Consider the following 14,633-nt stretch of genomic DNA (forward strand, 5'->3'; position numbering starts at 1 on the left):
CCGGGCTGCAACGGGTTACTGCTGAGGCGCCTCGCGCGCGCTCTTGTCATTTCCTTTGATTGGTTGGGACGAGGCGCTGCGCGCGCTCCGGGACGGCCGGCGCGAGTCAGGTTAATCAGGCGCGACCGCCGCCAAGTTGGTCTTGTCGCGCTCACGAGGAATGGCAGCGCGGCGCGTCCGAGCTCAGAGCGGCACTTTATTTGGGAGAACCCGCGCGCGAGCAGCCTCTACTTACGAACAGCGGGAATGCGCGGCACCTTTAGAGCAAGAACCGCGCTAGACTTCCACACACAAGGCGGCAGAAGCCGGCGAATAACTATTTATTACTGCACCCCTCACTTCTTAAGTGGCGAAATTGGTGCGTCAGCGCGGTGTGAGCGCGCGGCACTGAACGCACACCTCGCCGTCTGTCAACACGAAGACTGTGCGGCGTGCGGAGGATGCTTTCTTTGCACTAACGAAGGAAACTCTCGTAGTCGTAGTATAAAATTGTAGGTTTATCCAGCACACCCTTTTTTTTAATCGGTCGTATTTTTTTGCAAAGTCGCCGGTGTAGTACTTTTTTTTTTTTTGTGTCGACAGCGTAGCCTAGCGCGCTCTCTCCGTTTCACAGACCTTTTCTGGAGCACTTGGCTCTTCTTCTCGAGGACGCACAGCGACAGTCCGAACCGCCCGACTCCGCGCCGGGACTCCGAAGTGCCACAACAAGTTGCACGAGCCGGGGGAAGCGCGCGCCGCGCGCCTCCCTCCGCCTCATTAGCAGCACTGTCAGCCTCGCGCTGGAAGCTCGCGTGCAGCGGCTACTTGCGCGCGGCGCGTCGCTCCGTCAAACTCTCCGCACTGACTTGACATGAAGTGAACAGTCAGTGGCTCGCTGCCGTTCGTCGGGGGCGCGCTCTTTTTGACAGGAATCGCGGGGGCACGTGTGAGAACTCGGCTCCACTTGTTTACCTCGCTCTCGAGGCGCTCTACACGCCGCGCAGGTACTTTAAGAAGCACTCCTCCTCCTCCTCCTCCTCCTACTCCCCGCGAAAAAAAAAAAAAAAAAAAGCGCCACGTTCTTCTTCGTGTCCGCGTGCACAGTCTCCGGTGCGGGCTGTCAGAGCTCCATGTCACCGGCAGCCTCCTGAAAGCGCGCCGCCCGTCCGCTCGTACCCAGGTCCGGAGGTGCAGTATGAGTATGGCTGGATCGCTGCCGCGCGCCGCCGATGGGACCGCGCTGTGAGCGCCGCGTCCGGACCGAAGGCTCGTACTCGCGCACCCGCCCAGAGACTTGCGTCGCGCTCGGCCCCCTCGAGCGGGGATGATCAGGATCTTCCCGGATTTCAGCGTCCAGGTGACGGCGGCGGCCGGCGGGGCAGCCGGGGGGATGGCGGCGGGTCCCACCGTGGGCAGAATGCCCGGCTCCACGAACGGCGCGCCGCAGAACGTGCAGGGCATCTCCTCGTACCAGCAGAGGTAAGTGCGGTGCTCCGAACGGCGCTTCCACGCGGGTTACCGCTGCCTGCAGCACAGGCGGGAGCCTCAGTCAGTGTCACTCGCATGAAACGCGTGTGACTGGTTTGGGGGCACAATCAATGGCAGCGCGCTGGCAGGGGCATGATGATGTGCGTGTCCGCATGCCATGTGCACGCTAAGCCAAAGTTAGGGCGTCCGTACACCATCGCACCTGCACACCCGTCATTCATTGTGCGTGTCTTCATTCAGACAGATACCAAATTATTATTGCAGTAGGAGTAACGGTAGGAAAAATTCTCAGGATCATACTTTTAACATACGTACTTTGTGTGTGTGTCACTGTGTGTGTTTGTGTTCGTTCAGTACGTGAAAGAGTGGTGGACCATGTAAGAATAAGAACTTAGTATAATGAAAACTTCAGAGTACCCAGACCTCCAGTATACACCCTACATGATTATTTAAATGTACCGGCGTTTTAATTTTCAACTTCTTTGTGTGTCTCAAAATTGTGTGTGTGTGTGTGTGTGTGTGTGTGTGTGTGTGTGTGTGTGTGCATTTTATGTGGTTTATTGTGGTACACGAGTATGTTCCATAGAAGAGTTACAGCAGTGACAGTGCAAGTTGAATGTTGTTTCCTGCATTAACAAATGAGTACAGTGATGGATAAATGTGGCCAGGCTTTGTACAGTTCTGTATACAGTTCCTGAAATGCTGAAAAATACACACACACATACACACACACATATATTATATATATATATAATGTATGTAGAACAAATGATAAAGTGAGAAGCTGGTTCTACTCTGGTAAAGATTGAACATGTTGGACCAGGCAGCGGTCATACAATTACACACGCAGTTTCAGAACCAGAAAAAGAAATCTTGGAAAATTTAGTTACTTCATATATAACTGGCGTGTTTAATGTCCTGAGGTGTTCATATTTATCTTTGTTATTGACGATTTATCACAATTAGTAGTTCTGCATTTAATACTTGTTTGAGACCTTGGTCACATTCAACAGTTTCAACAGGCGTTAGTCACTTTAACAATATCCCATCACGAAAAGGGACTTAGAGATTTCTTTAAAAATAATTCTGAAGATGACGAAATATGGATATTTTAGTAAATGATAAATTATAACTTTTGTTTCCATAAACGTTAGTGGTGAAAACCCGTGATCCCAACAGGGGAGAGCAATTTCATTGCAGGATCTAATTAAAATGAAATTAACTAGGCTTAAATTAAATTATACGTCCTTTGTAATACACGTGGCCTGGAATGTACTCGTTATCACGTTTGAGCAAATATACTTTTATATTAGAGGAAAGCGCGAATTCTGCACATGACAAGTGTGTCAGCGTTCTGATACAGTATTTCCATGTTTGTTTCAATTGGATTTAGCTGTGAATTATGTGTAGCACGTGATGTAAATTATGTGTGGTAAGAGGAAAATCGTGCATGCGGTTATGCAGACCGTGGTTTATTAACGTTTCCACGCAGGTCATGAAAAGGAAGCGGAGATGAATTCGCGCTGTGGAAACGCGTACAGTGCTTGGGGACGTTTATTTAATCAATGCCGCTGTGCAAAGCACGGTGTGTCGTTCGAGACTCGGGGAACAGTGACCGGTCTGTTGAATTGGCATGAATTCTTCTCAATACTCTGTTCAGTTTGGAATTGGGTGTGAATGTGGACACTTTTGACGTGCGAGTGCACGTCTCGCTGTGGGGTGTGTGTTGTGTCCTGTTCTCTTCTGTCAGGACAGGACGCGCTGACACGGAATTTCTGCAGACATCACTTATTTCTTTCATTTATTTTTTTTTTTTTGTCTGTTTTAGTAAATTGAAGTAAAAGGCGCCGCGACGTAAAACTGACATTTGCGGAGGAGAACAATAAAGCCGCGGCGGCGCGTCGCCGATAACCAATTCCCGCACGAGCTCGTCCGGCCGAACGTGGGCGAAAGCCGACGTTGGCGCGCGACGGTGCACGCGAGCCGAGCGCTCTTTTGTCGCATCTCGCCGTTCGCGCTGAATAACGGCAGAAAAAAGGGGCGCGCGGGCGCTGAGGGTCGCGCCGCGAGCGCGGCGGAAACGTAAAGTGTCTCGCGCTGCAACTGAGTGGCGTTGTTGCGCCGGCGGGAGCGGAGATGTGTCCTCCTCCAGAGGCGCGGAGCCGCGACGGGCTGCGAAACGCGCAGGAAGCGGGCGCGCAGCAGCGCCTTCTCCGCGGGGCTTTCGCCGAGCAGCGCGCTCATGTGACGCTCCGGCGGGGCTGCTAACTGGCGGGCCGTGTCCAGCAGAGGCTGCGGGCCGAGGAGCGCCCGTTCCCCGCTCTCCTTGCACTTTTCTTGGCATGCCTTCGGAGCCCCGCGTCGGCGCTCCGTCCTCCTCTCGCACCGCGACGCCGGAGCACACGACGCCCATGGCCGCCCTCAGACACTCGCAGTAGTGTGCGCGCCGCGTCGCCTCGCTGCCTCCGACTGCGTGTCACGACAGATCGCACGAGAAAAGAGTGAGAAAGAGGGGAAGAGCAGGAAGATGGCGCCCACGAAGCCGAGCATCCAGCAGGACCCTTCGCGGAGAGAACGGTAATGGTCGCGCGGCGCCTCCTCCTCCTCCGCCTTCCGCTCGCCCGCGCGGCCACACTTCGAGTGTGACAACTTGTGACGGGAGTGTGTGATGGCCACGTTGGCCGTGGGTAGCAGGTATACCCCGAGTGTGCGTACGTGTGTGTGTGTGTGTGCGCGCGTGTGTGTGTGGGCGCGCGCGCGCGCCCGTTTGTGTGCTTCTCTCCGTCCACATCTGACCACAGGTGCTGGAAGGCGCGGCGCGGCGCTGTCCTGCGTGGCTGGGACACGCCGTGCGCGCGGCGGCTCGCTCGAGGCCCGGGCTCCCGTGGACGCGCCGCTGGGACGCGGCTGCGCTGCGCTGCGGGGCGGTGCGGTGCGGCAAGGCCGAGCGGGCGCCTCCGAGGCTCGGGGGCTCATTAGCATAAAACCTGTAACCCGCCGCGGCTGCTGGGAACTTCTCCCGTAGCCCGCTCGCGCTGCAGCTCGCGCCAGCAGCTGCGCGCGCGCCTCTCCGCGCCCTGCACTTGTGCGGCATTAGCGACATTATTTTCGTTCGGAGCCCGTGAAGGACAGCGGCGGCTTTGTGCGAGCGCTGTTTACTTTTGCGCTGTGTCACAATGTGCTGAAAAAGCTCCCCCGAGCCGAGCTCGGCCGCCGCGGCCGGCGCGCGTCCCCGTCTTCCTGCGGTTATTGCGTGTTTGTACGTGTGACGATCCTACACTCGAGTGCAGTGCTCAGATTTGCTCAATTAATCTTCTGCGTAATTGCGCCAGCCAGGTGTTAGTTTTCATTCGTCAGAAATGTGGCGTGAAGAAGGTTCTGCTTCGAAGCAGCGTTCCTTCCGTGTGCTGTCTGCAGATGTCTCATTTGTGCCCTGACACTGTGGTGGTTGGGGATGGTGTTTGGTGTTTGGTGTGTTGCAGTTGTGGTTAAGCCTTGGGCCACAGACAGAGCGGGTGTAACATGTTGTGCTTAAGGCCCGGAGAGCGGTGTGCGACTCTTGCTTTGCCTCTTGTTTTTGCTGCACAGATGCTAACAGCAGCAACACGTTGGACGTGACAAGGATTCACACTTTCTGATGGTGGGATCATGTAAGGAGCAGCACCGCCTCGGACTGTACGGCTATTTATAAGCCGGTCGCTCTGCAGTCCCTGACGGTGTGTGTGGCGTTTAACAGTTGTGCCTTCTTATGTTTCTCGTTGTCATAGACTCTTGTACTGTTAGGGTTGTGCATTTGCGTTTTCTCGTTTAGCGGGCGCTTTTCTCTAAAATGACTTACTGTGAATCTACCCGTAATTATTTACCTGCTTATATAGCTGGGCAGTCTTTTACTGGAGCAGCTTAGGGTAAGTACTTTGCTCAGGGGCACCACAGCCTCCGCGCGATTCGAACCTGTGACCTTGGGGTCAAAAGGCACAGCCCAAGCCCCTGCACTACCAGCTGTCCCTTTGTGCAGTTATATACATACCTTATAAATGTATGCGGTCATGCATCTGTCGCACAATGTATTGCGTATTCAGTCTTCCTACGTTACACATTATATTATACACATTGTCACAGACTGTTACATATTCCTGTGTTACACAGTTAATGCACATTGTAACGGGCTGTAGTGCTGTTAGGGTTACACCTGTTTCTCCGTTACCCATTTTTCACAGGTTGTCAGGAGCCGTACTGCATCTTCCTATGTTGCACATTATGTGCAAATTGTAACAGGCTGTAGTACTATAAAGGCTCATACCTGTTCCTACGTTACACGCACGTTGTCGCAGACTGTAGTACTCTTGGGGTTATGCCAGCCGTTTCTGTCGTGCGTTACACACGTGTTGCCGCAGACTCTGAAGACAGTGGCAAAGCGCCTGGGTTCAGTACAGCTGTGTGTTGCCTCAGTATCCTTTTTTCACGCAGCGCAGTTACAGTTGCAGCGGCAGGAATGTTTATGCTAAGGCAGTCTCCGGTAATCTCTCAGGCAGGAGCATATTTGTGTGCCATTTTGGGTGTATCTCACAGATAGGGATCTTGAAGATGGAATTAATTTTGACAGGGAGACTTCATAGCCTTTGCATGAGTGCCTTCTTTATCACCTGCCTCCTGTTGCCGTTGGGAAGGAGCGGAGTCCGACTGCACCGGCTGTCGTCGTGCTGCTCGAGAGCCGAACTGAACAAGGCGCGGTCCACAATTCCCGCTGAATGCGTTCTGAGGATGCGTGCTGTTTCATGGAATGACGCTTAATGGCATGTTTTGTTCTCCTGGCGTGTTCCCTAGCACCCCGAACGTGGTACGGTGGTGCCGGAAGGAAAGCACCTTGGTGGGAAGTGCAGATACGGCTCTGCCGGAGGAGTAGTGGAGCTGGCTGCTCCTCACACAATACATATGTGACCACAAAGACTTTTCTACTTTTTTTTTTACTGTTTTGGAAACCGTTTTGTATCCCTCGGGCAGAAAATTCCAAATTATCCAATTTCCTTCCTTCTTTCAGAATGAATGGTTTATATAAAGAAGAGCCTGGGTTTTTTTGGCCTGCTTTACTCATATCCTTTTTCAAGAATACTGCATGCATGTGTAATTTTTTTTTTTTTTTTTTAAAGACACACCTTAGGTTTTGAAAGTGGTGATTTCAGAAGCATGTGTTGAATGTGGAGTGCATAATTTATGAGTATTTTTTTAATGTTTTCTACAAAGGGCTTGCAGATGCTATGCAGCACATAATGCGAGGCTGTCAGGTATGCGAGGCAGCTGTGCTTAATATGTAAATGCAGTCTGAAGAAAGGTAAACATTAATTTTTGTGCTGCAGATATTTGGCTTCGTCATATTACATTTGTTCAGAAGCAGAAACTTTGTTCCGTTTTCAGCATGTAATTGTCACGTTGAGAAAGTTGTCAGCAACGCAATGTTTTTAAGTTTGAAAGCGTGGAAAGCAGGTGTTGCCGAGCTATTTGGGAACAGGGCAGAAGTGGAGGAGATTACAGTCCCGCTTTATGTCGCAGTGCCTTCATTTTCTATAGCCTAAGTATTTCAGCAACAGCGAAAATGGAAATGGAAAAATATAGAACACAGGGTGGCCTTCATAACGTAAGGCCAAGGATATACAAATGGGAAAAAACTGAAATAATGAAATATTTTCAAGGCAACTGCCTGTCGGCAGGAGCGGTAATGCATGGAATTGCCGAGGTGCGAGGACGGATACTCGACCTTATAGCTGCGTAGCCAGGAATGATAATGGCTTATTAAAAAGATACACCTTGCGCAGTGCAGCGTCCGCTCTCCTTTCCACGGCGATGTGGCGACACGCGGGGCGTCTTATCGACCGACTGGAGGCTGTTTGAGGAAGCCGCTGCCTGTTAAAGAAGTTGCGTATTAATCTCCATTAGAGAGCGGTTTGCCGAGCGTCGTAGTGCGGCTTCGCTCCCTTCGCGCTGCCCGTGTCGTGAAGGTCAGTGCGGAGGGCTGGGCATCGGAAACATATCTGTCACAAAGCCAATAACGCAGCTCTGCTGGGGGTGTCATATTAAGGGACTTTTTACCTCCCGCAGTATTTGAGTTGCTTAATTTTGCCGCTGTTTTCAAGCAGACCCACAATAGGTTTTTTTTTTTTTTTTTTTTGGCAGGGGGGTGCTTCCATCCTCAGGTGGGGGCCACAGGTGCTTTCAGAGATGACACCTGTACTTGGCTGAACCTTAGATGATGCCAGTCAGGCTTACTTAGTGCCCACGATGCAACACTTTTTGTATTTGTTTACATGTCATGCCCCCTTCACTGCCTAATTTGAGGTAAATGCCAATGAAACGCACACACAGTCTAAAGCCACTTCTCCCAAGCAGGGTTGTAGCAAACCAGAGCCTAACCCAGCAACACAGGGCCCAAGGGGCACCGTCCACTGCAAGGCACCCCAAGCAGGACTCAAACCCCAGACTCACCCAATGAAATGTAATGATGTATTATTAATGCCATGTACAAATGTGCCTCTCTGAGGTCAGAAGTCACTGCAGTTTGTGTTTCCACACATGTCCTGCACCTGCTTTTGGTGGTATGGCGAAGGCCAGTGCTCCACACCCCTTTCCAGCATTACATTTATTCATTTAGCTGACGCTTTTCTCCAAAGAAACCTGCAATGTTAAGGTTACAATTATTTACCCATTTATACAGCTGGGTAATTTTTTTTTTTTTTCCACTGTACAATTCAGTGTAAGTACCTTGATCAAGGGTACTACAGCCAGAGGTAAGGCTCAAACATGCAACCTTTGGGTCCAAAGGCAGTCGCTCTAACTACTACGGTGCCAGCTGTCCCCAGCAGCAGCTGCTCTTCATCCCAGTACGCGTCCGTCTGCCTGTCCTTGTTTACTGATCGAAGCGCCCGGCGTTTTCTCCGTGGCAGCGATTCGTCACGCGCCACCGCTGCCCCCCTGTGAGCACGCACTTGTCGCAGGTGTCGACACCCAGCTCCTACCTGAAGGCCTCTCTTAATCCTCCACGACATCTCTCAGCATCCGCGGAGGAAATGAGACCTTCGGCTAACGTGTCCCGCGAAAGACAGATGTTGGGTGTGCCGATTCCCATCGGCCGCTCCGCTGTGCTGTGGCGCGCTCTTCTGCCGCTATCAGCAAGGTACTGCTTGCCGCCCTGCCCCCACCCTTCACTTTATCTGCCCCGAGATCGCATTCTACTCCGCCGCCTCCTGCTTTTGACTTTCTGCGCGGTGTATCTGTCACGCTTGTTTCTGTCGAGCTTCCTGTGCTCTGCCTTGCTCCCTGGTCTCCACCGGACTCTTCCCCACGCAGGATTTGAGGCTGTCAGTCATCGTTATGCCCCAAACCCCAGGTCTTGCTGCAGCGTTCTCACCAGCCCTTTGCCAGGCCGCAGATGCACTTGCGGGGGCCTCTGTTGAGCACACGGCCTGATTGGATGTTCTCTCGTGGAAGACGGTCACATTTGACATTCGCATTTATGAATTTGGCAGACACTTTTCTCCATAGTGATGCACAACTCGGGGCCAAACAAAGTGCATCAACAGCACACGGAGAGCGGCAGATTGACGGATGTCGTAGTCGAAGCAGGGCGTTGTGTCAATACCACTGTGGATTGTGTGCTCTGCGCGCAGGTGCAACGGTGCAGCTTTCTCAACTCCGTCATATATGCTGTGAGACAATGCTGCCGTCCCCAAACTGTCCTGCTAGCGCTTCCCAGAGCACTCCTTTCCTCCCTAATTATTTATTATAAAGCATTCCTCCAGCATGATGTCAGCCAGAGAAGCCCCCATACGAGGCTTTCTTCGGTGGCATTGTGCGCTGTGTTTCCCATGCCAAGCGAGCGCAGGCTTTCTAAATGGCTGCTGTTGGAGTCGGCATCCTCTCCTGGACCGCAGCCATATGTCCCGCAGATCCATTCGATCCCGGCAACAAAAGCAGAACTACTTATTAACACATCTGTTTTCTCACTTGCGCACCGACATGGCAAACAGTGTCCGGAGCTGCAAGCCGCGGAGAATACATCACAATAGAAAAGCTGCATGCAGAATTTCTCCTCTTTATTAATCGTAATTCCTTTGCTTAGATGATGCTCTGATTGGAATAAATGTGCTGTTTTTGATCTTAGAGGTGTGCTTACTGGAACAAGTCACGATAAGCACCTTAACTCGGGAGTGCAGCCGCAGGAAGCGGGCCTTGAACCAGCAACCTTCGGGTTGCGGCTTCATGTAATTATGCAGCCTGCGATTTGTTTGGTAACCGAGTGTGTGATGAACTACTAGTTTAACTTTGCTTGTAATGCAAAATACTGAATGTAACAATGTCAAAAGCGAAGTACAAAACAAGGTTACGTTTGAGTGCGTGAGACGAGAACGGGAGAAACTGCCAGCATTAAAAATGATTCCAAACGATTAAGTACGGTTTCATAATGTGGAATGCTTTGAGATAGCGGCGCTCAAGCTTCTTGCGCTTGCAGCGGCCCCTTCTTGTTTAAACAAGACAAGTAACAGAACAATGTGTTCGAGTTCACGTTTGTAAGCATCAGGACGCTGCGCTTTGACGGCACAACTGTCACACGAACGCTCTTCGGGGAAATAATTTCTATTCCTTTACATCTCTGCAATTGCTTTATGGAGCCTGTCTGCCGCTGGATCCGAGGATCGCTTTTAAGCCAATATTGCTCGTGACTCAACGGATTCGGACCGAGGAGAGAAGCGGAGCGGAGAGTAGCTGTGCCATGGAGATGCTTCCTCTGGACTTCCAGCCTCACGTCATTTCATCCCAACTCCTTTCCCCCCCTCACATTTTTATTGCTCTGTGTAAATGTAATTTGTAAATCCAACTGAATTTGTCATAGATAAATTTGCATGGATTATCTTGTCACTGCTGTATCTGCATGCTTTTGTTCCTCGCTTATTCATAATGTAACAGCCTGGCGACGAGCTCTTTCTCTCTGTGGGGTTTTTTTTTTTTTGGGGGGGGGTGGGTGGTGGTGTTGGAGAGGGGGGAACTGCTCCTCACAAAGGCAAGCATGACCTTTACCAGATGTCTGTACGCGAAGCAGCCAGCAGAAACGGCAGACAATGGCAAACAGGACTCCTACAGCGCACCGCCATTGCCTTGTGCTTAAGGCCTCGGCATGCGGACACGGCGTGTCCACGGTGTCGCTGCAGCCGCCCGGCGCTCTGGTGTGCGGCACAAGTGCCGTAGGTCTAACAGAAATCCATCAACACCGTTTCGCTGCCGCTGCTTGTCTGCATTTACGGGTCGGGTCATGAACCATACGCCCTCCCCCGCAACACGGTGCACTTCTTGGTGTGTAAGGGCACCGAATCCGGCCGTTGGGACAGACCGAACTGTCCATACCGGCGTTTGACGCGCAGGCGGGCTGAGGATGCTGGGAATGGAGGCCATCTCAATTTGCGTTAAACGCTGCATCGTGTTGTCGCGTGCACGTGCGTGTCGTCGTTTTGGTGACTTGTGCGCATTTTCTTGTCATCATGGCCCCGAAGGAGGTAAAAAAGAAAAAAACTTGAAGTATTGGGGCTTAAAAGTATAAAGACAGCATATTGGGTAGAGCTGCTGCCTTCATATTTGAAGATCGGTGGTCCAAATCCCACCTACTGTACTACCTGTTCTCTTTAGCAAGGTACTTGCCCAAAATTTGTCAGACAAATTACCCAGCTGTGTAAATGGGTCAATAACAAGCAGCTTAACATTGCGTTGGTGAAAGTTGAAGATCTGAACAATTTAAATGGCTTATTATGAGGGGAGAATCTCGGTTATGACAATTGCCTCACAACCTGAGGTTTGGGGTTCGAATCCCACTGCCTGGCATTGTAAATTTCCACGGAGCAAGAGTTCGGCTACGTGCAGAGTAATATTTCACCGTCAGCGTGGAGGAACTGAAGTGTATTGAGTGTGGTGGGAGACACAGTTTGGGACACTAGCAATTTACCTGGGAAAGTGAGCAGAACACACTCTCTTGCTTACTTTTGCGCGTCACTCTGACGTTAAATGCTGAGAACTGCGAAAAAAAGCTTGTTCCCGCTGCTGGTCCCGTTTGACCGGGGTTTTACTGTGTTGCGTTTCTCCTTTTCACTTTGATGTTTCTGTTAAATTGCACCTACTTCACACTTACTCTTTATAAACAGCCGATGAATAAACCGATTTAAAAACTAGCCTTTGATTTTTCTTTGTAACTGTGAAAACTGTCGTGAAACTCGGCGGAAAAGCCATAACGCAGCCAATTTGTCAGTTCCGAGAACACCAATGGGAGCGTGTTATGAAATGCGATAACAGGGGCAGCTGGTTCGATAAGGAGGATGCTCTTTATAGAACAGAATAATGTTATTAATGCTTTTATATGCGTTGCGTCATTTCACAATGAACATGTGTCAGTTTAGAGACCGAGCGCAGTCTTTCCCGTTAGAAATATTCCAAATAGCTTCTTGTGCTCTACAGCTGGCTGGTGAAGTAGGTGTGGACACTGGGCCTCCTGAATAGGGCAAACTGTGGTTATCCTGTATGTGGAATTGCTTTAAAATGTGTTTTTGTTTTACTTAAATGTTCTAAGAGAAAAAAACTGTGATCATTTCTGTGTTTTTATTCAGAAATAAGAATTGTATTGTTGACCCTTCGTTCAGTCCCAAGAATGAGAGAGCAGTGTTTTCGTCATGAGCAGCGGCACCAATCATGTTCTCTCGTTGCTGTTGGTGCTTGGAAGCTCCAAGGGTTTTTAGCAGGTCTTTACCACTCTCACGGACATATGCTGGGCCGTCTCTCTGAAGGCGGAGGCCGTGGAAATCGTACCGTTGTCACATTTTCTGTTTTTCATAACTGGATTTAATATTCAATATGGATGGACTAGGATAGAAGTGTGCTAGTTTAGAATTTTCCTTCACGATCACAATTAATGAGCTATTAATGATAAGTGAACTATTATTGCCAGGAACATCAAGTAGTGTTCGGTGGAGCAGTTGTGATGTAACGAAGAGTTACTGAATTACCCCAGTGAAAAGGACGCTGCTTTTTAAATGGGTAAATCAGTGTAAGCAGCATAGAATGCAAAATAAAAATGCAAAAATAGAGTGTAAGTCACCTTGGACAAAGGCATCAGCGAAATGAAGAGCAGATCTAACAAGAGCACTGTTTTTCATCATTTAAAAACTTTTCTCATAAATATTGACACACACATTTCAGTGAGATTTATAAAAAGGTAAAATCATGCAAAAAAAAGAGCTTTGAAAAGATGCTCAATTTTATTGCTTCTTCAGTGTCAAAGTGCTTTGGAAGATTTGCATCAAGGTGTCAGCTTTGTAAATTCTTTAAGTATTTACACTGGTACGTTTCAGACAAGGGAATGCTTTCCTAGAAGGAAACGTACGAAAGACACCCGACACCCCGGAGTCCTGCTCAACGTGCCCTCGTGTCGGCCGTGCTTTTCTGGAGGAACGGAATTGAAGCAGTTATTCTTCTACAGAAGCAATGATTGATTGATAGACTGCATGGAATTCTTACACAATCAGTTTGCATTTAGAATTTGAGCTGGTATTTATCCTGTCACTCAAGAAAAGGGGCTGGTTAAGTGCAATCACAAACATTAAACGAAATATTGCAATGTCAATATTCGTGCAACCCAAGGGAGGAAATGCGCAGCGTACGATTCATAATATTGGATTCATGATTCAATGTCAGAGAATCAGAAAAAATTGTAAGAATAAACAAAATTTTGAATGAACAGAATTACTTGGGGCCGAGGAAACTACAGATTTACATGGACAATAGCGTCTATTCTTATTGAAATTATCAAGTATTTACTGCATTTATGTCTTCCTGATGCATACCTGTTGATTTTTACTCAAAAGATGGCTTCAGATCACTCCTGCAGAAGGGATAAATAGAGTTCTTCATTCTGTTGCTGGTTCAGGTGTCATCTGTACACTTATTTACTTCACTGCAATTTAATGTTGTCACCTGTATTCCTGCTGATCACATCTGTGGTATGTAATTAAATACAGCATTTGTTGAGCTGGTGAGTTGGACAGTAAATATGCAAGCTGTTTGTCTTAGTTTTTAACTGGATCATCTTTTTAAATTTTCAGTTTAAATCTTTAAACACAGTTCCATTCAAATTATTTCTATAGAGCGCTGAACAAATGATCAGGGACATTGTCATTTATTTAGCAGATTCTTTTCTCCAAAGCAACTTCCAATGAACTCTATGTAGCGTTATGAGCCCACACACCTTATTCACTGTGGTGACTTACACTGCTAGATACACTACTTACAATGGGTCACTCATCCATACATCACTGCAACACACACTCACACTCTCTCTCTCTCACACACGCACACTATGGGGAACCTAAACAGCAAGTCTTTGGACTGTGGGAGGAAACCAGAGCACCCAGAGAAAACCCATGCAGACACAGGGAGAACCTGCAAACTCCACACAGACTGAGTGGGGATTGAACCCACACCCTCTTGCACCACCCAGGTGCTGTGAGACAACAGTACTACTCACTGTGCCACTGTGCCACCCACATATATACTTAGACATAATGCAAATAAAATAAAAGGTTGGTTGTACATTAAATTGCTACGGGAACTATATTGTAATTAAAGCTTTAAGTAAGCCAATTAAAAAATTTTTAGTAGAAATTTATATTTGCACATGTCTACAGAAGTGTCTTTTTTAGGGCAGCTATTTAAAGGGTCAGACACTGAATTCAGTATTTTTAATATTGTCGACCTGAGTGATTTGTTTACCCTGGTAGTGATGGGTGATGGACATTTTACACATAGGGCAGAGCAGTATTAACCTTCATTGCCGCATTGTAGTGTAAACACAAATAAGTAACTTTCCAAACCGCAGTGCTACAATTACTTACAAGATTTTCAAATTAAAAGAACATTTGTTTTAAAATAACTGGTAAGAACAAGAAAAAGGCAACATTTACTAAGTGCTTTGACACTAGTTTTTCCTTTAATCTTTGTTTTCGGTTATTGATGCAAAATCACTTTTATTAGTTATTCAATGTTATTTATTACCGTTGTCACCGTTCAGCAAATTTAAGTTATATTTAAGCAAATTTCTCATGCTGTCAAATAGATGATCTGTTTTTGTATTATTCCGTACC

The 14,633-nt window shown here is 48.6% G+C and overlaps 1 protein-coding gene across 2 annotated transcripts in view; it reads left to right on the plus strand.

The window, feature by feature from the left end:
• Positions 1 to 1,053: 1,053 nt before the first annotated feature.
• Positions 1,054 to 14,633, plus strand: part of npas3 (neuronal PAS domain protein 3) — a 281,400-nt gene continuing 267,820 nt past the window's right edge. Inside the window, exon 1 of one of the 2 annotated variants that reach the window (XM_029250682.1) lies at positions 1,054 to 1,458. In XM_029250682.1, the coding sequence (XP_029106515.1) occupies positions 1,304 to 1,458 (155 nt within the window). In that variant the 5' untranslated portion in view covers positions 1,054 to 1,303. Of the gene's footprint in view, positions 1,459 to 3,918; positions 4,045 to 14,633 lie in introns of those variants that run through there. The other variant, XM_029250683.1, reaches the window with a different exon arrangement.

The sequence above is a fragment of the Scleropages formosus genome, chromosome 3, assembly GCF_900964775.1.
Source record: "Scleropages formosus chromosome 3, fSclFor1.1, whole genome shotgun sequence".
Taxonomy (NCBI): domain Eukaryota; kingdom Metazoa; phylum Chordata; class Actinopteri; order Osteoglossiformes; family Osteoglossidae; genus Scleropages; species Scleropages formosus.